Source organism: Dendrobium catenatum, unplaced genomic scaffold (genome assembly GCF_001605985.2).
Source record: "Dendrobium catenatum unplaced genomic scaffold, ASM160598v2 original_scaffold_161204, whole genome shotgun sequence".
Classification (NCBI taxonomy): domain Eukaryota; kingdom Viridiplantae; phylum Streptophyta; class Magnoliopsida; order Asparagales; family Orchidaceae; genus Dendrobium; species Dendrobium catenatum.
In genome coordinates this window covers 116,599-142,598 of record NW_021479630.1, presented here as the reverse complement: position 1 = coordinate 142,598, position 26,000 = coordinate 116,599, and the positions used below count along the sequence as shown (strand labels likewise).

At 36.1% G+C, this 26,000-nt stretch overlaps 1 protein-coding gene across 2 annotated transcripts in view; it reads left to right on the top strand.

The window, feature by feature from the left end:
* The first annotated feature begins 5,061 nt into the window (after positions 1 to 5,061).
* The window catches only part of LOC110092967 (5'-3' exoribonuclease 4), a 62,045-nt gene continuing 41,106 nt past the window's right edge, over positions 5,062 to 26,000 (top strand). Inside the window, exons 1-14 of one of the 2 annotated variants that reach the window (XM_020817689.2) lie at positions 5,062 to 5,304; positions 5,394 to 5,496; positions 5,584 to 5,660; positions 5,733 to 5,912; positions 5,981 to 6,100; positions 6,187 to 6,249; positions 6,344 to 6,469; positions 9,037 to 9,201; positions 9,430 to 9,507; positions 10,818 to 10,895; positions 16,031 to 16,097; positions 16,259 to 16,332; positions 16,422 to 16,517; positions 18,805 to 18,875. In XM_020817689.2, coding sequence (XP_020673348.1) covers positions 5,101 to 5,304; positions 5,394 to 5,496; positions 5,584 to 5,660; positions 5,733 to 5,912; positions 5,981 to 6,100; positions 6,187 to 6,249; positions 6,344 to 6,469; positions 9,037 to 9,201; positions 9,430 to 9,507; positions 10,818 to 10,895; positions 16,031 to 16,097; positions 16,259 to 16,332; positions 16,422 to 16,517; positions 18,805 to 18,875 — 1,502 coding nt within the window. In that variant the 5' untranslated portion in view covers positions 5,062 to 5,100. Of the gene's footprint in view, positions 5,305 to 5,393; positions 5,497 to 5,583; positions 5,661 to 5,732; positions 5,913 to 5,980; positions 6,101 to 6,186; positions 6,250 to 6,343; positions 6,470 to 9,036; positions 9,202 to 9,429; positions 9,508 to 10,817; positions 10,896 to 16,030; positions 16,098 to 16,258; positions 16,333 to 16,421; positions 16,518 to 18,804; positions 18,876 to 26,000 lie in introns of those variants that run through there. The other variant, XM_028692287.1, reaches the window with a different exon arrangement.

Below are 26,000 nucleotides of genomic sequence, written 5' to 3'. Positions count from 1 at the left end.
AAGTTTCCATCATCAGCCCAAACCTAATCTCTTGAGACAAGCAATTTCTTATCAAGCCACAAGCACTCCGATTTATTTTTAGTCAACCTTTCTATGACGTCTCTTTTGGACATTCATCACTGTCCAAAACATCCTCTAGATTCAAAGAGCACAACCTATTCATCACTTTACATTGCCACATGTCAAAGTTTCTTTTGTTGTCAAATTTTATGACATCGATTTTAACAAGATATGTAACCACCAGATGGATCGACGCATTCTCCACAATCGAGGTGGATGTATCCATGGCTCCATTGGATTGCATAAGCTCCACTAAATTGTAGTCTCCGTATGATGTCAGAATTGCACCAATCTGTCCCGCAACATGCTTCCAGCAATGATCCAAAATATAAATTAAACAACTATAAAATCAAAAAATATGCTTGATTGTTTCTCCTCCCAAGGCTAATTTGGAGAAAAAACTGCTCAATCTCATGCTCAAGTCCAAATTCAGCCTTTGTGTGACCCGCAAGCCATTTGATTTGCAAAAAATCACACCTAGCAGAAACTTGTTCTTGAGTGAAAGTCCTCTCTGTGTGGCACCATACCCGATCGAGCCTCCCTGATCTTGTGTCTTGTGATCTGTCTATGACCCAAGTAGTTGCACCTTCAGGTGTGCACTAAACGTTACTCATGTGCAGTACCAATTAATCCAAAACCTTCACGTGCCTCCACGTTGACGTGAGATCGACAATGTGCTCCTTTGCTCAATTTGCATGACATGTTCCGCTTCTTGGTACACGCCTGTAACGCCTATGCAACCTAGTCGAGTGCCCTGCTGTCGAGCCAAATTGTGCCTAGGTCACCCATATTAGTATAGACTCCCCGTGCACGGAAGTCACGTTGCCTGATTTGCTCTGATCAGACCACGAGAAACTGAGCATTAGGCAAGCACGCTTTCATTCAACCTCCATCCAAATGTGATCTGCTTGGCCTTGCCTTATGCTCGAAAACTCGTGCTTCAAATGCCGCACACCTGCCTCCTTTACATGAGCACCTCCCTCTTACAAGTCGAGCACGTCTTCCTTCGCCTGGATGAAACCACAAGATCATAGGACGAAATATCCTACTCTTCACGCCGTTACTGAAAATCGCTGAAATCCGGCTGATATCACTAGTTGTGAAAACAACTGGAATAAAGTCAAGAACGAACACAAACAATAACAAAGAATATGTCGATTTACGTGGTTCGGAGAAAATGCTTACGTCCACGAGGAGGGGATGATGATTTCACTAAATTGAATAAACAAATAAAAAATATAATTGCTCTCAAGCTCTTTCTTGTGCTCACATATATACAAAAACAGCCCCCAAGGCTTAATTTATAGATTTGAGATAGAAAAATTTAGTAAAAAAGCCTCCTAAACTAATTCCCAATCAACTCACAATCAACTCCTAATCAACTCCAAATTAAATCTCCAATTAAATCAACTAACTAGAAAATAATTAATTCCCTAATCAATGATTCATTTAAAAATTTATAAATAAATCCAAATCAACATGAAGGTATCCAGATTAATTAGCACATTCCTTTTTGGTGAAACTTTGGTAGATAATGCCATGAAAAAGACTAACATGGAAAAAAATATATGGTGGAAACTCTATCGTGTAATGAAGAGAATCAAGCATGCATAAAAAGAAAGATTCAAATCATCAGTGGCTTCTCTTTTAATCTTTTTGCAATGGTGGATAGTGAGCCAAAGCAGAAAAGCAAGAAAAGCGACTACTCTTCATCCCGCCTGCTCAGCAGCAGAAATGGCGGACATCATGCAATGGAAGTGGAGAGGAGAGTTTTGTTTCCTTCTGAAAGTTTTTTTTCTTCTTCTAATTATCTAAGTGCTTATTAGCTAGGGATCATTTTTAGTTTATTGATTCTGTTTTTATTTTTAAATATTTTTATTTATTGTATTTTTACCTATTTTATTTTTATTTTAAAATATTCAAACTAATTTTTATATGCTTGGAATGTTTTTAAAAATAACTATTACACCCATCACGATTAGCATAAAATACAAATAAAAATTTAATCATGTAGAATTTTTATCAAGATGGGCATATATAACTTTGAATTTATAGTAAAATTAGTGATATATACATCTAATATTAGCAACCATATGAGGGCAGTTAAATTTATTTGGACAAAATTTTTATCAGAATATACTGGTGTGGAACGGGGTATTCATCCGCTGTCACCTCTGAAAGGATTCTTGACGGCATGGCTAATCCTCTCGGTTGACTTAGAAGAGGCACCCATCACAGAAACCTCCTGGCCCGCATTTGGTTGGGGCCTACTTAAAGAACTTTTATTAGGTCCGGTGTAAGGACGTAGAGGAACATTACGTCGGAGGCAAAATTCCGTCAAAAATTTCGGTATTTGCTCGGTATTGCTAGGTATTATTTGATAATAGCGAGGAATACCGCTCTGTGAAGACCAATACCGAGTTATACCGAGCAATACCGAGTTGTACCGAGTTTTTCCTAGGAAAAACTCGGTACAACTTATACCGAGTTGTACCGAGTTTTTCCTAGGAAAAACTCGGTACAACTTTTGTATAACTCGGTATTGCATGCTCGGTATAACTCGGTATTTGGTCTTCACGTGATGGTATTCCTCGTTATTGTTTGGTATTGCTCGGTATTTCCCGTTTTTTGGCGCGATTTGGCCTCCGACCGGACGTTCCTCTATGTCCGGTCGGAGGACATAATAATTGTTCCTACTTAAGAGGCGCTGCGGCTCGAGGGAAATTGAACATGGGTTGGAGGTACCCAACCGTACTCGCCCACCAACCAACTTAAGCTAAGGTGTGGTTTTTTTTTCCTTAATATTTGATCCAATTTAAGATCAAAAGGGCATCAGTCACTTGCGCATTTGACAAGAAGTACAGTCCAAGGATTAGCTAAGCTTAGTAAAGTAAAACCAATCAATGAAACAAAACTGTTGTTAGCTTCACGGCTGATTTACCAATCAGGCCTGCAACTATTGTATATAATATTATATAAATGTATTTCTGAATACTAGTAAATTGTTAAGTGTGCAGTCTATATTTAATAAATTATTTAGGATAAGTTTTGATTTTGATTTGATTTTCATGATTGGGGCCTATCAAATTTGAAAATCATTCATATTTTATATTTTAAGATTATTGGTTATCAATTCAATATCTATTCATAATTAATTCTTAAAAATGTTGGCTATCTTCTCTACTATCATTCGCATTTAAGCCTTTGCATCTACCACCTTATGATGTAATGATTGAATATGTAAGAGTAAATAGTTAGTTTTATGTGTCCACAATAAGAAGCAATAATAAAAATATAAGAGAGTATGAGAGATGGAGAGAAGAGGGGGTGCCATACAAAAATGTAGAACTAATATAAATGATGTTTTTGTTCATAAAAATATTTTAAAAGATCGACACTTATGGGCATGCTAAGGTTTTGTTTGGGATAGATTTCTTATTGCTTTCTAAGCAAGTTTTTAATACAAAATTAAAATTTTTTAACTAAAAAGTTGCTTCAAGAAGCAGAAAGAAAACCGTCCCAAACGAAGCCTTAATCATTTACTCATACCAACTTATCATGCTACTATAAAATAGAAGAAAATCAACTACAACAAGAAGTCATGAAGATAGGAGAGAGAGAGAAAGAGAGAGAAAATGAGCGTAAACAAAAAAAATTTACTTAAGGGGATTTCTTCGAGACTTTAAAAAAAGGAGTAACAGTTTTTATTTATGATTCTAGTATGAGAAGAATCTCTTAATCATATCATTTAATAGCTTTTATTTAGATTCCACAATGGAGAAGATAGGAGGAGAGTAAATACACCAGAACTATTATTTCATTTTTCCCATCTAGCCCTCATCTTAGTAGGAATTACATTGTGAGTCATCATACTTGTGCCTGACTTTAAGGTGTTACCCTTCCCAACAAAGTACATAATAAATCATCATTTATCCCCTTCCAAACTTCTAACATATGAAAAATATGTCAAAGAAAATCCTTTTAACCAAATAGTACTATATATATTATGAAATCCATAGCCCACTTAAATTCGTTCTTTATTTAGACCTCCGTAGAAATTCTATATATATTTTCATAAAAATCACTTATTAAATCTTGCTAAACTAGTTCTTTATTTACATCTCCGTTGAAATTTTTTATATATTCTGATAGAAAATGCTTATTAAATCTTGTTATGGTATTTTATTTATATTATTTAAATTTAGTCTCACACTAAACTTGATATATCAAATCAATTCTCAACTTATACTTTCTAGCAATAAAATTAAAATTTTAGAACTTCTCATTATACACTATCTTTTCCCAACTTATTTTTCCTCTTAGTTTGATCCATACTAACTAAATTTTGATGCCACCAATGAACAACTTTGAAAATAACTATTATCTTCATCCGGACATCGTAAATAAGTAAAATAATGTGGGCTCTTGTCATCCAAGCCTATTTATTCTAAGATCAGGCTTTCAATCGTGGGCTTGTAGGCCTGAATCGGGCCTTAGCCTATTTTGAAACGAAGCCCATAGTAAGTTTATGATGAAATTACTGCTATTATATTATTGAACTACACTAATCTCAGTCTAAAAATCCTAAGCCATACTCACGGTAATCCAGTAGGATTATATATGCTAAATTATTTTCGGAACGCGACTGATGTAGATACCTGCAAGAAGATGGAAACAGAGAAACAAGCAAGCAAAATAACAGAGAACTAAGTTCTGTATTGAAGGGAAATATCGAAAAACTGCTTCATCTAGGAGCTCCCAGCGGGATATAAACCATCCGCACTCCTTTGCAGTAATCGGCATAAAGGCAAAAAGCTAGAAAATATACTAAGTAACTAACTATAGTACTAAGATAGTGGAGATTCCACATTCTAACGGCTAAAAAGAAAAAAAGTGTTAAGTTACTCCTCCCGGTTCCATTTAAGACACGATGCTCCGCATCAGCGACCTCCTAAATCTCTGACCTAAACCCTAGCACCAAATTCCGCGCGGCAAGAGAAGATACCGCAGCTAGAAGATAGCTAGAAGGGGAACTAATCAATGGGGATTCCTGCATTCTACCGTTGGCTAATGGGCAAGTACCCGCTTTCAGTCATCGATGTCCGCCAAGAAGACACTAAGTCTGTGAATGGCGTTTCGGTGCCGATCGATTCCAGCAGGCCAAACCCTAACGGTGTTGAGTTTGACAATTTCTACCTTGACATGAACGGAATCATCCACCCTTGTTTCCACCCAGAAGACCAGGTTTGGCGTGCTACTTTCGTAATGAGTTTATTAAACAAACATTTAACCCTTTTATTCGGCTTCATTTCGCAACCTAATTTTGTCGCCAGCCTTCCCCTGAAACGTATGACGAGGTATTTAAGTCGGTTTTCAAGTACATCGATCACCTCTTCTCTATAGTTCGACCGAGGAAGCTTCTTTTTATGTCAATCGGTTAGCAGGGAGCCAAAAAACTTTAACTTGTAAAGCAGTTCTTTTGACATACAGGCTGAGCTCTATTTTATCTTATATTTGTGCTAGACGGAGTTGCACCCAGAGCAAAGATGAACCAGCAAAGAGCAAGGCGATTTAGAGCTGCCAAAGAATCTGCTGATGCAGTGGGTTTGATTGAAAATGCCTTTTGTTGGTCTGCATCTTATTCATTTGATAACATGTGTGCATTGTTTTAGGCAGTAGAATTAGAGAAGCTACAGTCTGGCTCACAGTTAGAAACTGAATCTAAGGAAAGAAGCAATCTGGATTCAAATGTTATAACTCCTGGAACTGAATTCATGGCGGCTTTATCTTCCGCGCTGAAGTACTACATTCACATGAGATTGAATAGTGATCCAGGATGGAAGGGCGTCAAGGTAAGTTTCAGTTTCATTTTCTTTGTCTGCATTATGTTATTATATTAGTAACTCACATATGCTCCTAGATCATTCTTTCTGACGCCAATGTGCTTGGGGAAGGAGAGCATAAGGTAGCGTCATTTATTCGTTTACAGAGAAATCTTCCTGGTTTTGACCCCAATACACGGCATTGCTTGTATGGGTTGGTAAATGCTATTCCTCTTCGTTTTCTTTTTCTCAATGATTTGATGGTTTTCTTAAGAAATAAGTGAGTTATGCATGTTTGTTGCAGGATGCTGACCTGATCATGCTGGCACTGGCTACACATGAAATACACTTTTCAATACTTAGAGAGGTTAGCATCTGAGTAGCGTCTACAAACCCATTTGATTTGTTGTCTCAGTTTTTCCTGCTAAATGCACCTTTGATCATATGGTTGTGTGATATAGGATGTTCGCATGGCTCAAAAGAATGGTAGAGCCATTAACTTTGCTAAGAATGCCAAGGCAAACTGTAACAAAGAAAATAAATCCAAAACAGAAATTTCCAATGGCATTACAACAAAGAGGTTTCAGGTTTGTTCTTTTACTGCATGCTACCTTGGCTTCTTATAAGGTGTTTTCTTGTTGACTTAAAGTATCAATTTTAATGAAAAATGGTCCTATTCTATGATTATCTTCATCAATATGGTGTATTCCTCAAATGTATATTAAATTGGATTTCTCTTGGATTTCTTATATATTCCTCAAATTTATCATTGTTGTGATCGTAACCTACCTAGTGACCGTTGTTGTCAAGTGAAAAACTTTTCTAACCAACCACTATATGTAAACTCCATCTTCCCAGATTTTTTTTTTTTTTGCAAAATAAAAGTTTTTTGGTTATTCCTCCCTCTATTGCTATGAATAGAAGTATTTTCTTAATAGATTTAACTTTCCATGCATCAATAACATCGTTTTCTTGTTCAAATTTGAATTCAAATATAGCAAAAGAAACAACACTTTGTACCCTGCTTTCAGGCATTATGTATACTCTCATCTCTTCTTTTTTCCATTTGTTTTCTTCAGTAAAATGTGCTGTATATTGCATGATGTGCATGCATTCAGTCAAACTTAGGATATTATAACATCTCAACATTTATTTGATTCCTTTCTATCATTAAAATGAAAGTTAACTTTCAGTAAGAATTTCGTTATTCCCTCTTTATTGTTAAACCCTCTCTTAATTTTTATTTCATGGTGTGGTAAACTTGTGGATGGTGGATATTATTTTCCAAGTAGGAATACTAATTTGCCACCTTGTTCAATAACAAAGAAGAATATCATTTTGATAAAAATTGCTTTTATGTCGATATGATTTATTTTTCAAGAGTGATTTTTCTTCAAAATAATTTATATGTGATCATTATTAGGCGTTTGGTTGCTATTAACTAGAGTTAAGATTGTATGATTAATTGGGGATGGACATTATGAGTATTGTGTGATTAGATGATATCATAAAGTCTTAAAGGTAGATTTTAGATGATCACAATTTGGTCTGTGTGGATCTAAATATTGGGTATTAAAAAATTCATTGATATCTAAGTTTAGTGTGATAAAAAAGAGAATTTAAATATGATGCGTGACAACATTAGGAAGAAAATTAATGAATGATCATATTAGAGGAACTGTTGTGTGAAATCTATTGAAGATAATTTAATTGATAATTAGCTTAGCTGGTTTGTACATGCAGAACGCACACACACACACACACACACACATATATATATATATATATATATATATATATTCTTTTTACTTACTTTCAAAAGGTAGTGGGTTGTGTTATGGGGGGTGGGGGTGGTGTTTCCATTTTATTATAAAAGGGACAATTGATGGTTCGAAGGTGGCTTTGTAGAATCTCTCTCTTATCCTATTTGTTCTTTCTCTTTCTTTATATGTTTACCTACCTGTTTGTCTATCAATTAATTTATCTATCAACCTTAGTAAACTGCTAGGCCTTGCTTTAGAAATGAAGGATCTGAACTAATTAATCAAATCTCTAGCCTGGCTTATTTCTTTGAATCAGGGTTTATTTGTGGTAGAAATGCAGATCCTGAACTATTTAATCAAAACACTAGCCTGTCTTGTTTCTTTGAATCAGGGTTTATTTGTGGTAGCCTTTCCACAACTTTTTTTCCAGACAACTTTTGCTGTTTTTTATCTTTTTTTTGCTAAAACTTTGTTCTTGCTTTTGAAAACTTTTATGATAATAAGCAGTTTTTTACGATGGGATCTGCTAGGGGTGGTAAGAAATATGTTATCAAATTTTTTATATAGGAATAATTTATAGTTCCAAAAACAACTTAAAAAATTATACTTTGCTCACAACAGATCTAAAATTATTTTTATAGGTAGTCGCAACTCCCCAAAATGAACCCTTAGTCTTGAGGCAATGATATTTACTCCCTTAAATCAGGGATAATACTCCATTATATTTCTTCATTTAACTCCTAAAAATTGCTGTTCAGCATATAATGGATGTTCATTTGGTTCCTTTCTGCTTTATAAATATATAAATTCAAATAGTATTGCTAAGTACAAAGAAATGCTATTATTTTCAGCTTGATAGCCACTAAAACCCTCACAATGTAGTTGTCTGATGCTAGCTGTAGCCTTGCTTTCATGTAGTGCGTAAATTCATTTAGGGATCAGTAATGGAAAGCAATATCATGGTGTTTGCATGGAAGATATTACCCGTTAATCCTTATAATACTTTACTGATGAGCTAGCAAAAACTTTGCCGGCTCTTTCACTAAAGAAGAATATGATTAGAGGAAATCGTTTTTTACGTCCATGTCACCTTACCTCTTTTTTAGTATTTATCGGGGTACTTAAGAAATCCAGGAAAATTATATCAAGTAAACCCTTCATGAATAATAGGGATTATACCGTTGTACAGATTATTTTGTTTGTTTGATAGTGCAGATGGATCAAGTCATTGAAATCTCACTTATAAATCCAATGTCAGAAATGATTACCCATGCATAATCTTTATGCTCAGAGATCATCTTATCGTATCTCATATTTCCTTATGATACATCTTTACTTGTTTTCGTGAATTGCTTTTTGTCCGGATACAGCTTAAATCAGTTTCATCGCAGTTTCTCAACATTTGGGTTCTTAGGGAGTATCTATCACGTGACCTAAAGATACCGGATCCAGTGGTGAAGATAGATTTGGAACGGTTGATTGATGACTTCGTATTCATTTGTTTGTTTGTTGGAAATGATTTTCTTCCTCATATTCCCTCACTGGAAATTAATGAGGTAATTTTTACATCTTATTCTTCTTTCTTTTCTTATCTTTTATTATGCATAATACTTCTGCAGTTCTTCAGTGCATTTGCAGGATAGGAGGAAGCTCGTTTATATAATGTTTTTCATATTCTGTTTAAATGATACTCTGTAATTACATATGCACTGTTCCACATCTTTGCATTCTCAAAGTCATTTAAACCACATGTTTGTTTTTTCTTACATAAACTTGTAATGTAGGGTGCAATTGATCTGCTAATGGCAGTCTATTGTAAGGAGTTCAATACATTGGGCGGTTACTTGACTGAGTCCATTAAGGTTTGTTGTTAGAAAGTTTTTGCATTCTTTATGTTTTGAGCAATCCCTCTTTTCGTTTATGATTTTTGGTTGACAATTTATAGATGTCAGATAGTTAATTCTATCTCTTGGACCACTTTTTCATTTATTTAACTTCTTTTTTGGCATATAATAATCATGACGTGTATTTACTCTTTGGTACATGATGTGTTAGAGTGCAAGTTTTCAAATGTAAGTAAATGATGGGATGCATGATATACAAACATTCAATATTTAGAACTTGCAGGTTAGAAACTACCAATTAAAACAGTTGCTTATCCACTTTTAACACAATAGAGAAATCCACAAGACTATCGACATGATAATTTAATATTGCTTAGAATGAGGAAATGATAGGAAATACTTGATTTCAAGTATTTCCTATTCACTTCCACAACAAATAGCAATACAAACTGCTGTCCACAGCAGGAAAACAGCCCAAAACAGTGGAAAAAACAGAGAAAAACGGCAAGAAATTTGGAGAAAAGACTTGTATTTTACTAATAGGTGCAAGAAAAATAGCAAAGATACAAGGATCCTCTATTCGAGAGGAGGATCGCACTCTCCCAATCTCTAGAATTCGATCTAGAGCCCTAGCCACCAAAGAAGAACAAGAAAACTCTCAAAATATGACATAACCCTAATCCCCTCTTTTCTCCCTACTTAATGCATACAATTCAAATCTAATACAAAAGGACCCTACTTTTGGCTCCAAGATTCAATTCGAATTTCAAGTGGACCCCACCTAATTCCCCTCTTCTTGCTTCCGCCGGCTCCTCCTGACGTATACGAGCTGAGCCGGCCCAAGAGGCTGGGCCGGCTGGACCGGTGTTCTTTGGACGGGTCTAACAGGAAACTTCATGAAATTTTAGAAAAAAACAAAATTATACTTTGATCAAGAAATACACTGCAATAAAAAAATCAAATTGTAAAAAATATGAGTAAAATTAAGAATGCTCACAGAACCAAGCACAAGTTATGACGACGATAAATTAACATGGTAAGAGTTCAGTTGACCTCAATTGATTGAGGCTAATGATGATGGTGATGCTTATCTTAATATATTTGATTGTTCTGCCAGAATTGGCCATTAATGTTTGTCACTTTTTCTGTTTTGTAAATGAAGACACCATGAATTCATTGAATTGCAAGCTTCTGTTCATTTTTTAACAATTTTTTTTTATAATTATGACCTTATATTCATAAAAACCTTGAACTATCTTTTATTACTACACTTCTTTTCGTGATTTCCATATTCGCATATGTGACAACGCTTGCTTCAAGATCTGCAGGTGGATTTCGCACGTGTGGATCACTTCTTACAAATAGTTGGATCCTATGAAGTAGCTATCTTCAAAAAGCGTTATCAGGTCCCTAGCTCATGATACTTGCAGCTTTCACATTTTCTGTTTTTTATAAATAGACATATAGCATTTTGCCACTTTCCAGTATAGATGATTTGTTTACTGAAATTGGTAAAACTGCGTGAATTTTGCATAATTGATTATTGGCATTGTTTCTCTTCATTCTTGTAGCATTTGTTTTTTAGTTTTTAACATATGCTGTTTCAAGACAGCTTTAATGTAGTATAAATGCGTGATTTGTAGATTTCTTCTTAAAGTGTTAGTTCACTAATTTTGATGTTGCAGAAATGGCGTAAATTTATGCTCGCTAAAAGCCGTAAATTTATGCTTGCTAAATGGCTTTTGACAACATCAATGTTTATAAGTGGTTACAGTTAGTTGACAAGACGAAATATGATTAATATTTCATGGTTTATGTCCAGCATGCAGATCAAAATCCAATTAGGTTCTGAGACTAGTTTTGCATTTTAGATTGTACCAATAGAATAATATTAAAATGGTACAGTTGAGTGCCTCTCAAAGAGTAATGTTTTTCAACTTCAATCATTTCTTAGCAAACAGTCATAATCAACCTTGAAAATAAATGAATCTTTCTTTTGCAAAGTGGCTAAGTTCATGAGCAGCTACGATACAATCCAAAGTATTTTTCCCTTCAATGAAAGCACAATGAGAATGATTAACAAAACTAAGAAGGAAGTTCTTATGTCTGTTAACTAAAGCTTTGGTAAAATTTTTGAAGGTCCCATTAAGAAGACAAATAGGTTTAAAATATTCATAGTTCTTACAGACAGTTTTTTAGAATTAAGGCAAATTAAAGCATAGCTCAAGCATCAAAGAAATGCCTTACCCAAAAATATCTTCAGATGTACTCATCAGATCAAAATGAGTAGATTCACGCTCGTTGAAAATTCCACATAAGTCTAAGCAATTTAGAAGCTTTGAAAGAGAAAGAAACATCCTTTAATCTCTTTTAAAGAAATTGGGTGACTCCAAATCTGTTAAGTAATGATCATTAGAAGGGTAAAACTTATGAAAATCAACGAGCATTTGGTTGGAGCATTATGTTTGAATAGGTTATTGAAGTAGTCAGTAAAAACTGATAACAATTCTTTTGGATTAGTAATAAAGCCCCCATCTCTTTGAATTTGTTGTGAAATTTCTTTTATTTCTTCCGACTTTCCGCCTATGGTGCTGATAAATTTCTTCCTGTAATTTGTTGTAAAGCCACTTTCTTCCTTTTATTCAGCTTTGACTTAAATTTGATTAAGTTTAGCTATTATGTTGGTCTTTCTTGCTGCTTGATAATTTTTTGGTGCCTCATCCAAGTCTTAAGACACCTCTTATGCTGTGTAAGTTTCTTAAATAACCTTTTTACTATATCATCTTGAGTAGAGAAAACCCCTTCACCAATTAGGCTAACTCCATCAATCAGATTGGAGATATGACAATAGTCAATTGGATTGAGATTTATATTAAAATAAACCTGAAAATTATTAAAAAAATAGTTTAGTGGTTGCTTTTTATCCTCCATTAGGGAAAATAGCATATGATAGGAGGCAAGGAAGAAACAATCTAATTTAGCTAAGATCTCATCAATTAGATTATTAGATAAATTGAAGGATCTTTTCAGTTGAATTGAACATTAGCATATGTTTGAAAAGTTCAATTTTTACATCAACCTTACTTGCAATGTCCTAACTTTCTGTTTCTAGTATAGTGAAGAAATTATATTCTCCGACGAACTTATGATGTAATAGTAGAATTTAGTAGTCGTGGACACGTGTTCAAACTATTTTGGCACTATTTCTTTCATGCTATTTCGTAATAAAATTATTTAGAGCCCCCGTTGAAATAAAATGGGCCTAATTAGCAGAAGCATTGTAAATGTTGCGATTGATAAAATGGTAAATTATGAAGGAAAATTAGTGGGATATGTTTAGAGGCTGTTTGGTTTGAATTAAAATGGATTTGAAGTATTCCAAAAATAGGGATTTTAAAAATATTGGTGTTTGGTTTGAAATAAAAAAATCCAGAGTAACTTTTAAAAGTATTTGAAATTCACCCTCTAGTTCAATTTGGTGTATTTGGAAATTTGTAGATTTGGCCAAGTTTTAAATATACTATAAATTGTCTGTCATTGGCTCATTGCTAGCGCCGGGTGCGGTATCCACCTTACACAACTGCCATTTGCCACCACTAATGTTTGAGCTTTATACTGCATTCATTTTATTTTAAAGCCAAATAAAAAAATTAATTACCTGCATTTATTTTACAAACATCCAAATAACTACAAAACATTTCAAATATATTGCATTTCTTTTAGCTAACCAAACGGCCCCTTAATTATTTTTGCAATGTGTTTCAAGTGGAAAAAAATCAATATAGGATAGCTTTATTAAATGTACAGTTAAAAGTATCCACCATTTGATGAATATATAAATAGATTGCATAATCAGTTTTAGATTTATAAAAAAAAATATATTCTAATGCGTTTTAAACATTTTGCAACCTTTACATGTCTTATAAACTATACATTGCTCGTCTTTATGCTATTTTGATATCACTATTTGCTTTATTAAAGATCTTAGATGAGAGTTTAGTAATGCAATAAAAAGAATTTACCAAAAAAGACTATCTGAGACTTTATTTAAACTTTTGTGTATTGCGACATGTTATGAGTGCTCTATTAGGGTTGGTGCAACCGCATTGATTCCTAAGGAAAGCTCAATAACCTCTTATTTGGAGCATATGAAAAGTAAACTAATGCAAGATAAATGTATGATCGAAGTTGATTCAATTGAAGAAATGATAATTTATGAATATTCTTTTGAGGACTTATTAGATATAATATATAATTTGCAGCTATAATCCGAATCTACATTCAATGTCTTGGAATCTGAATCTATATTTACAATAGATCATGCTCACGAATTCGAATCTCTACTTCATTAATAGTTCAAAGTTTGATTATGAAATTTGACATGAGATTATTCCTCAACTTGAATTTTTAATATAAATTAAACCTATGTTTGAATGTTAAACTGAATCAATTGTATCTGATATTGTTGATCAAATGCAACAATCTGAAAATGCAGCTTTGAATGAGTTTTTTGTTTATAGGACTCATACGATGGATGATGAGATTGATGTTGACTTTATTTTAAGTTCTTTGTTTTTTAATATACTAATTCATAAATAGAATCTTATGGGGAAATTTAAGTTGCAACAAAATTTTTCAGGAAATCATTAATATCACACCTTAAAACAAATCTAAAACTTAAAATTTCATATATATTGTCAATTCTAAAAGTGTATAATGCATTACAATTTACAACTTATATGCAAATCATTTCAATTAGTTTTCCTTAAAGATGTTACCCGTTTATATATACATGTCATACTTGTATGGTTTGTTTGCTTGTAAGAATTTATTTCTAAGAATTTCTTTGCATGGATATTATTCCTTTTATATTTTCTTATTTGTCTTATTTAATTTGCATAATTATTTGTACAACATATGCATGACTTGTACGTTGATATTCAAATAAAATTGGCTTCGGTTTATGAAAATTACAAGTTTTATGCTGATGTGAATATGAGATATGTTGAATTTAAACTTGGTGATGTGATCATGCTTTATCTAAATCTAGATTTTTTAAGAAGTTGAATGTAAGGAAGGAAGGGGACATTTAAAGTTATGTAAGACTTATGCCGGCAAATTGAAAATTCTAGGAAAATTTGATATAAACTCAATTTTGAATTTGTCTTATTATACCTTATTTCTTGAGCCTACCGCTAATTTCTTTGATTATACTCTCTTGCTGCCTCTTTCTTGTTAGTGCATATCCAATTCTTTACGAGATACTTCTAGGCAACTTAATTTTGAAGCTATTTTAAATGATGAGATTATGTCCATTAGTGATGTTATATTTTAAATCTATATTATTTACTAGTGAGATAGACCTAGTTGTGATGATTCATGGATTATTCTATAGTTATTGGCTTGATGAGTATCAAATGATAAGTTTTTTAGAACCAAATTTGTCCAAGCTAAATAGAATTGATGAAAATATTCATGTTTATTCATGTTAGAAACTTAAAATCATATCAAACATTAATTTATATGCAATTTATATATTTATTTTCATTAGTTGGTTGATTTTATTTATTATTTTATTTTTCTGTTTTAGGTTAGTTTATTTTTATGAGATTAAGGCTTTGTTTGGGATGACTTTCTTACTGCTTCTTAAAATAATTTTTTATTATAAAAAATAAAAATTTTCTACTAGAAAGCTGATTTAAGAAATAGTAAGAAATCTGTCCCAAACGAAGCCTAATTCTAATATACTTTAGTTTATATTAATTTCCTCAAAAGGCTTTGTTTGTTGTTCAATTCGATTGTTTTTTGGATTGAGGCTATGTTTTTGGATTAAATTAATACGAAAGAGTTGTGGCTGTGCTTTATGGCTTGAGATTTGCGGATTAGTTTATATGCTGTTATAGGGAAAGAATGTAGAAAAGCCTTATTGTTTAAGGATGAAAGAGAGTGTGAGAGAAGTCAAAATGTTAATTTGGAACCTAGTGATTTGTGGTCGATGAAGTTGGAAATTAATAGGAGCACAGATAATGGGTGCAGAACTTAGCTGAGATGCCACTTAATATGGTCTCAAAGGATCCTTGATAAATGGCCACTTTGTGATGTAGTGTTAATAACTTCTATGGCATCATTTTTTTCAGTACCTTACTTAAAAAAGAGAATGTTTCTTGTCTAGTTGGCATTTCCATACGCAAGATTATTGTAATCTCCATGGCATCCTTAGCCATCTAGAAAAGGGTTCTTCAAAGTATGGGTCCAGCAGTGCCACATGTAGACTGCTATACCTAATTTCCCCAACTAAATAAGATTTTACGTCTACCAATATCGCATATTTTTTGAATAATAGTTTTCCCAACTTGCAAGCTGGCACCTGAATTCCTTCTTAGCAATTTAAGAATGCTTATACTGCTTCGTTATTTCTGAAGTCTTTTAGCTTTTAGAACTATGCATATACTTTCCCATTGCTATCTTTATCATCATCCAAATGGTTTTGTCTACTTGTTTATCCACTGATTTTCCAGTGACAAGTCGCCTATTATTACAGATACAGAAGGAGAGGGCTGTTCATTTGGGGACCGTTTCAGATCCTAAAAAGGGAAATAGAACCTCAGGTCGCTCCTTTATTCATTCGTATGGACAGTTTTGAGTTTAGATTATCCGTAGTCCTAATGTAAAATATTCATCAATTACTTTTTGTAAAAAAAGCTTTTTTGTTTTAAAGTACTTAATAGTGCTCATTTCCTTCGGTAACATGAAATAGATTCTTAAATAGATTTTAGAAGTTGCAGTAACATCCCCACAAGTACTTCGTCAAATGATGGAAAACCTGGAATCACAATTGACCAGGTTTGATATCTTCTGCCTATGATATCTCATTAAGAACTTGGTGGCGCTGGCAGTTGTTTTTGTAGAAATATTGAAATTTGTTTTGATAGGTGAAACTTGGAGAGGAAGGATGGAAAGAACGGTACTACGCTGAAAAACTAGAATCGAGTAGTGTACATGATCAAGAGAAAATCAAAAGACATATGGTTAGCACATTGTTTTCTTGTCTTTTACGTTATTTGCAAGCTGGGATCTAATCTTACTATGTGAGGACTCTCTTGAATATTTTATTCATCAGCTCTATACATGCCTTCTATGTTTAGCTAAATTTTTGATCTTGTGGCTGTCACAAGAGCTTAATTGCAGATAGTCTGTTAAACTTAAGGGAGTTTTACCTACATACCACTTAATACTATTCTATTTACATATTTAACACCTAAAACTTTAATATTACATAAATACCATCCATAGTTCATTTTCATATAAAATATGAGTGGTAGAAATGAAATATATGAGTGGTAGGAAAGAAATATAAGTGGTATATTTGATATTAAAATAATATAGGGTGGTATGGATGTAATATTAAAGTTTTAGGTGTTAGATATGTTAATAGGATGTTATAAAGTGGTATGTATGTAAATTTCCCTAAACTTAATTGGTGAAGACAAATTTTCAGTGCATTATTTTATTGTCTTTTAAATTATTTTCGAAACTGGGGTCTAGTCTTACTACCTGGGGGCACTTTTGAATATTTGATGCTAGCACAATAGACTAAAAAAATCAAAGGAGAACACTAGGGAAAGTAGAACCTGACTCAATTCAATACTTAGTAAGCCAACACCAAACAAACTTGAAAACAATCAGAAATTATACAATGAGAAAACTTAATTAATAAAAAAAATTACCCTCAGAACAACCAACTAGTGGTCACCTTATATGCATCGAAATAGTAGGTAAAATGATTAGTGCTCAAAGACATGCAAACCAGTGGTCCACCACAGCAACTTTGGGCCAATGTCCACCACAAACTTCTCCGGCAAATGCTAACAAACCGGTCAACCAACACCTTCAAAAGTTTTAGAAGAAAGATACAAATAGGGTTGAAACTTGCAGAGAGAAGAAATAGATAAGAAGCTCGAGACGAAGTTATAGAGAGGAGAAGAGAAAGGGGAACATAGCTCACAAGCTAATAAAGAAGAAACCACCCTCAGGTTTTAGTATTTATCACTCACCAAAAATCTCCTCCAATGGCCACCAAAACTTCCCTTTTATAGCCACAAAAGAGAGACCAAAAGACAGCTCAAACGCCCTAAACAACCAACCAACAAAAAAGGAAAAAAGGACAATTAAGGCTCCCAGAAATCGAACAAACACAATCAGGAACCGGGATAGAAATAGGAACCGGGGGACCCAGGCAGAGGAACCGAACAGCCCAGCAGGCAGGGAACCGAATAGCCCAGCAGGCAGGGAACCGAACAGCCAACCCAAGCAACCAAGAACCCACCAACTCCCAAATAGACCAAACCCAAATCAGCCCAAGTCTAACCACCACAAAGAAGCTAGCACACCAAAGACTTGCTATGTCCAAGAGCACAACCTACTCATGATCATTGATTGTCTTCCATCATAGTTTAGAAAAAATATAAAAAATCATAAAATTCAAATTATAATAAAGTACAAATTAAAAATAAAATTGAAATGTGCATCAATATTTTATTGATTGGTCTTATACATGTCTTCTATCTTTCGCTAAAATTTGGCCATCACAAGTGCTTCAAATTGTATATAATCTGTGAAACTATATTGCGGAGGAGGATTGTACTATGCTCAACATTTCAGTTTGAAAATTTTGAATACAATTTCCATGATGCTATAAATGGCTGTTTGGCATCAATTTATTTTTAGTTTTTTTAATACATGTTTGATTATATTGTATTTTGTCATTTTTTATTTTTTTGTTCTTAAAACAAATCATGGTATTTTTAATAACTTTTAAAACAACTAAAATTAACTAGTACCATCAACCACCGTTGGCTCAACAATCATCGGCCGCTACCATTGCCATTGATTGCCCCATGCACTGCTATTGCCATTGACCACCACCTCCATCATCACTAATAACCACCTCTGACCACTGTCTGCAATCTCCACTGCTATCACATAAATTAATTTCTGCAATATGCAAAATAAAAGCATTCCATGTTTAAAATATAACAAACATATTTTATTTCATGTTAAAATATTAACAAAATAAAAGAAAAGAAAAAAATAAAAGTGAAAAACATGAAGTGATCCCAAACTGCCTCTAAAACATTTCCTTGTTCAATAGTGCTTGAAAAGTTACATTCAATATTCTATAGCATGCAGTCTCCTTTCTCTTCTACCTTTCCCCTTTGAACTTTATTTGGATGTGCTTATTTTGCATTAGTTATAATTATAATCAATTAAAGTTGAGTTAATTTTTTAATTTTTATGAATCTGCTCTGTTTCTAGGTCAAGAAATATTTTGAAGGAATATGCTGGGTTATGCACTATTATTATGAAGGCGTGTGCTCATGGCAATGGTTTGTGCATAATCTTAATGCATTGTTTTGTTTATATGTGAACTTTGATGCCATCAATAATTTTTTTGATAAAGTTGTCACGTTAGATAATTAATTGTGATGGAAATGTTACAGTTAAGATGAATGTATGACAAAATTATAAATAATTTTAGAATTGATTTTATTAGATAGATGATGACCATCTCCTATTGAAGATATGATAATTAAATATAGGCTTTTGGGTGTTTTGAGCATATAAAATAGTCATATGTGATTTTTTTAAGCATTAAAGATTTGTTTCATTACATGTCATGTAACATCACATCCATTTCTCACATTATAATGCATATTTACTTGCTCGAGTAAATATTCTCAGCTTACTATTATAGTTCTTCAATGTATTTGACTAAAACTTAGGCGATTCTATTTTGGAGGTCGAAAGCATTGAAAGTGTAAGAGATACGTGAAAGAGGGAAATAAGAGAGGCGGAAAATAACTTAGCCTAAAAAAATGAATATATAATATATTATTATTAAACAAATAATCAAATAAGTTACAATTAAGCAAATTTTAATCAAGTAATAGACGAGTAATCATCAAGCCTAGCATCAAGCCTTTATCAGGTTATGTTTTGAACAATATGCAAGATGTTTGTGAAGGTAAATAATAAAGTTGGATTATGTTCAAGTTTGGTTCATTTAATATTCAAGCTTTTAATATATGCTCATACTTATTCAATTATTATTGAACAAGTTTTAATTGAGGCAAGCCGAACTATTCATTGAGTGCATTAGTTCACTTACAAAGATGGTGATTGTGATAAAACAAATGAAAGTCAGGACATATGAAGTTGATGGGGACATCAGATCGTGGAAGGTTTATCAGAGACGTGGTTGCCGATCTACGGCCACGATCGAGTCATTGTATTTTTGAGTCCTTTTGTCATTTCATTATTTATGTATGTGTTATTTGCTTATTGTTATTTTGGTCTTTCCGTTTGTACCCCTTTGACGGGATGTGTCATGTATGAGCCCTAAGGGCAATTGAGTCTTTTAGTCTTTGAGTCCATTGTACTTGGCTGTATATAGCCCTTTGTTTATTGTTTTAAGTTAATGAATGAATGATGATGAGAATTTACCTTACTATTGTTTTCTTAGAGCTTATGCGAGAGCTTGAGAGAAAGAGCTAGAGATCTTGGTGGAGCTTAGGCGAGGCCACCTGTCGTACCCAACAGTCACCACCAGTGGCTCTTGGTCCTCCTCTCTTCCCTCACCACCACCTCCGGCCACCTTTACTCCCCTCACCCGAACCCTTCCTCCTCTCCTAATCCCCACGGCCAAAGCCCCACCCGAGCCCCTCCTCCTCTCTCAAACCCACGGCTAGAGCCCTCACCCGAGCATTGCCGCCGGCCACACACCCCTAGCCGCCGGCTTGTTCAGCCCTAGCTCCTCTCATCTTGTGTTTCCTAATTGGGCCTTAGATAAATTGGGATAGATTTTGAAATTCAAAAAAATTCTGAATTGATTTCAAAATCTTTCCTAATTTATCTTTTCTATTTTAGGAAAGTATTTTTTTAGATCTATTTGAAATTTAAAATTCAAAAGGATCTTAAATAAATATTTCCTAAAGTCAATCCCCAATTCTAGGAACCATAATACACAACATTAATTGCCCCCTTGATCCATGCATGCCGCCGGCCCCCATAGAAGGAATTTGGGGATTGGTTTCCTAATTCCCCTCTAAACCTAATTAGAAATATTTCTAATTTTCCCCTCCATCTCCTTAGCCGAAATTTCCCTCTCTTTGTTTAAAATTGTTTCCAAAGTGAACCCCTTACTTTTGGAAACAAAATTAAACCCTTTCCCCCCATCTTGCTGCCGGCCTCCTTCCCCAAACCCGCCCCTCTCTTCTCCACTTCTCTCCTCTCTCAATAGCTCTCTAACGTTCAAACTAAATCTGAAATTTTATTTCAGATTTTCCTTTTGGCTCTTCCTCCCTTCAATTGTAAGAGAAACGTCTTTCTCTTCAATTGAATTCAAGAGCCCTACCAAGTGCTAAGAAGATTTTACATTCAAGCATCCATGAATGACGGATCCGGAGACTGAGTACGGGATAACTTGGGACGAAGACGGCTTCACCGACATCCTACGATCCACTTTCTTCGATGTGAACCCGAGTATTGACCATACCGTTGAAGACTACGTGGAGCGCATCCTTTTTGCCTTGACGGAAGCCATTGACGAACACTTTGAAGGCGTCAAGTGGAGGATCTACACCTCTCCCTAACGAAGGTTTCTCTTTCGCCTTGCGTCTTATTCCTTTTAGTCTAAACTCTCCTCGGTTGATTGCAGTCACGACGGACTCTTCCAATTGCTCCTGCTTAAGCTTAGTAATCATAGGATTTGAGTGCACGTTGATGCATCCTAATTCTCATTGTTAGATTAGGAATTAGTTTGAAAACTACTACTGCTCGTTGTGTTGCTTTTCTATTTTTTTTTTGGAAGTTTCAAAGTTCTTACCATGTGATTTAGCCTAAGCAGATAATTACTACTAGTTTTGATTCATCGCTTTAAATTGCTAGTAATCTTGTTCTAGTATTATTCTAATCACAAGTTGTGCAATACCCAAATGAACTCATAATCTTTTCATTTACGTAGTCCTGTATCATCTGGTATCAGAGCATGGTATGCTCTTGCATGTTTTAGGATTCCTGGTAGTTTTCCTTTTATGCATTTAATTTGCATTGGTTTCATCTAGTAAGCTACTCAATTTATCCCTAGGGTGCTACCAAATCATCGTGTTTCATTTTACATGCATAAAACATCTTAGTTCACCCTTACACCTCATTTAAGTGTGCTGTCCAGAAAATTTATGCAGTTTTTTAGCATGCTTTAGGATCACTTATCAAGTGCTTATTTGCTGTCCTTAGCTTCGCAAACATTACTACTTGCTAGAGTGACTTAGTACTTAAGTGTAGTTGCTGTCCCTGAAATTCCTGCACCATATAGGGTCATTTTAGAGTGCCTTTCCATCCCCTATTTTGCTGTCCACTTCCTAGGAAGCCCTCCTAGTACCCCATTGTGTTTAGGAATGGACCCGGAACAACTAGGAAGGACCTTAGACCTCTTGGTAGGTCAAATGAACACTATTAGTCAGCAACTCAAGGAAAACCAGTCGGATCTAGCTGAGCTTCGTAGGAACACAACCGAGAGATTTGATACACTTGAGCGAGCTAGAGACCACCATACTCCCTACACCACATCTAGACCACCTTCTATGTATGGGGATGAGACCTACCCGGATGAGAGGCTACATCGGGCCAATCATCGAGCTCACTACCACGGACATGACCCACGTCATGATCCAGATTTAGATGAGAGACATCACCGTGCCAATCATCGAGCACCTTACCGCGGACATGATCCTGATGCACCACTTATGAAGAACATTAAAGTTGACACTCCTACCTTTGATGGCACACTCGATCTCCAGCTCTTCCTGGACTGGATCAAAGATATAGATAGCTTCTTTAAGTGGTATGACATTTCTGAGACTAGAAAAGTCAGCTTTGCGGAGACTAAACTCACGGGTAGGGCGAGTCAGTTTTGGGCCAATTTAGAGAGTCTTAGGGAAGTTAGGAATGAGTACCCCATAGTTGATTGGCCGTCCATGAAGCGGGAACTCAAGCAGAAGTATTTACCTCAGTCGTACTTCCTCCGCCTATTGGACAAGTGGAATAGACTGACTCAAGTCAATAAACCAGTGAAGGAGTACATCACCACTTTCGATGACTACTTGATTCGCTGCAAAGGGGAGACCTCTACACCCCTGCGCAGATCCTATCTATGTTTCGTACCGGGTTGCGAGAGGATCTTCGCAATGAGTTGTTTGACCGGAACGTCACTACACTGGAGAATGCCTACAGCCTGGTATTGGATTTAGAGGAGTCCCGTTCACAACACCCGAGTCGTTCACATGATTCTAAGCCCTCCTTTAGACATGCTGGTAGTTCTACCCCGAACACCACTGCTGGGAGCACGACCCGACCACCCACGGGTCCACCTACACCTAGATCTGATTTTTGTAGCAAACCTCCCCCACCGGATACCCCTCGGTCCAGTCCCGGGACCAAGTGCTTTCGATGCCAGGGATATGAGCATATCGCTTCTCAGTGCTCCAGTCCTTATAAGGTTTCGATCATCGAGGAGATTACTGAGGACGATCTCGAGCCCGAGGTTGATCAGATCCACCAAGTCGAGGAAGAAGGCGAGTACTTCGAGGAGGATGACGACACTACGGTCCTCAATTGCCTTCAGAAGTTGGATACCTCTCCCATATGCGTGGTGAGATGTGCACTATCCCACCCGACACCCACTGATGACTGGCGTAGGACCTCGATTTTCCATACCTACACCAAAATCAAAGACAAGAACTGCAAAGTCATAGTGGATAGCGGTAGTTGCATAAATGCTTTTCATCCAGCATGGTATCCCAGTTAGGTCTGTCGGCCGTTCCTCATCCCAACCCGTATAAGGTATCGTGGGTCAACTCCAATGCCTTGGAGGTGAAGGAACGAAGCCACGTGCCCATCTCCTTTGCCACTTATAAGGAGAATGTCTGGTGTGATGTGTTGACTATGAATGTTGGATAAATCTTGCTAGGTCGCCCCTGGATCTACGATAACGATGTCCACATTTATGGGCGTTCAAACACCTGCGTGTTTGAACGTGCTGGTGAAAAGATTAAGCTTTTGCCATCGCAGCCCCGGGTCGCAGATGCCACGAAATCCAACCTAGTCAAATCTAAGAAAGGCGTGAACCTTGTCACCGCTAAGGTCTTGACTGGTAAGATTGCTCAAGGCGCCCCTCTGTTTGCCTTAGTAGGCCATGAGATTCCCACCGAATCTGACGAGCCCATTCCTCAGGAGGTGCAGCCTATTTTAGGACAGTATGCTGATGTCTTTCCCGATGATCTTCCAGATCAGTTACCCCCACTTAGAGACATTCAACATGCTATAAACTTCGTCCCTGGAGCCTCCCTCCCAAACCTGCCCCACTATCGCAAGAACCCCATGGAACATGCTGTGCTTAAGAAGCAGGTCGACGAGTTACTGCAGCGAGGCTTCATTAAGGAGAGTCTTAGTTCCTGCGCGGTGCCGGCCATTCTCACTCCGAAGAAGGACGGATCTTGGAGAATGTGTGTTGATAGCCGTGCTATCAACAAGATCATCGATATTGATGACATGCTCGATATGATGACGGGTGCCACGCTATTCTCCAAAATTGATCTTAAGAGTGGGTGCCATCAGATCCGGATCCGTCCCTGTGATGAGTGGAAAACTGCCTTCAAGACCAAGGATGGTCTCTATGAGTGGTTAGTCATGCCTTTTGGGCTCAGCAATGCCCCTAGCACATTTATGCGAGTCATGACTCAAGTGCTGTGTTCGTTTATGGGAAAGTTTGTCGTCATCTACTTTGATGACATTCTTATTTACAGTCATTCCATTAGTCAAGCACTTAGACCACTTAAGGCAAGTTTGTGAGGTCTTAAGGAAGGAGCAATTATATGCCAATCCGAAGAAATGAGCATTCCTAGTTGATTGCGTCATTTTCCTGGGCTTCATTATTTCAGCCCAAGGGGTTTTGACAGACCCCGAGAAGGTGAGGGCCATTGTAGAGTGGCCTATCCCTCAAACTATCCGGGAAGTCCGTAGCTTCCACGGGTTAGCCACCTTCTATAGGAGATTCATACGAAATTTCAGCACTATCGTATCTCCTATCACTGATTGCCTAAAGAAGGGTGATTTCCACTGGATCCTGGCCGCCACCAGAGCTTTTGATGAGATTAAGCAGAAATGCTGGAAGCCCCAATGATGCGACTTTCTGATTTCTTCAAAGTCTTCGAAGTAACTTGCGATGCTTCGGGGGTCGGAATTGAAGGAGTCCTCTCCCAGAAAGGTCACCCAGTTGCCTACTTCAGTGAGAAACTCAATGATATCCGGCAGCGTTATTCTACTTATGACAAAGAGTTCTACGCCATGATCCAATCACTTCGTTATTGGCGACATTACTTACTCCCGCAAGAATTCGTTATTTTCTTGGATCACGAAGCTCTGCGTTATATCAACTCCCAAAAGAAATTGAATGCACGCCATGGTCGATGGGTTGAGTTCCTTCAGGAATACACGTACACCCTTAGACATAAGGCGGGAGTTGAAAATAAGGCTGCCGATGCTCTCAGTCGTCGTATGATGCCGCCACTGAAATGAGAGCAAAAGTCGTGGGATTTGACCAAATAAAGAGGGATTATTTGGAATGCCCCGACTTCAAAGAGACCTACACTCTCTTGTCCACAGGTAGCACGCGCTTTATGGACGATTTCCTATTGGAGGATGGTTATCTTTTCAAAGCCCAGAGGCTTTGCATTCCGAGCACCTCCCTTAGGGAATTTATGGTCTGGGAACTCCACGCCAGAGGCCTCGCTGGGCACTTCGGACGGGACAAGACTATCGAAGCCGTGGAGTACCGTTTCTTTTGGCCCAGCCTGAAGAGAGATGTTGGTCGACTGGTCAGTCGGTGTCACACCTGCCAACTGGCCAAGCAGCGTAAGCAGAACACTGGTCTTTACACTCCTCTACCTGTCCCCAGTTGTCATTGGCAGGATGTTAGTATGGACTTTATTTTAGGCCTGCCCAAGACACTCCGTAGGCACGATGCGATTTGTATAGTAGTTGACCGATTTTCCAAAATGGCACACTTCATTCCATGTTCTAAAACATCCAATGCCTCTCATATTGCGAAGTTATACATCAATGAGGTCGTCCGTTTACATGGTTTACCCAAAACCATTGTTTCGGATAGGGATGTGAAGTTTACTAGTTATTTTTGTAAAACCCTGTGGATGAAAATGGGCACCAAACTTCACTTTTCCACTGCCTTTCACCCACAGACGGATGGTCAGACCGAGGTAGTTAATAGGAGTCTGGGTAATTTGTTGTGGTCCCTGGTTGGTGAGCACATTAGAGATTGGGATTCCATTCTACCTACTGTTGAGTTTGCTTATAATAATTCCATTAACCGAACCACGGGTCTAAGTCTTTCTGAAATTGTATATGGGTTCAAACTTAGACAGCCGTTAGATCTGATA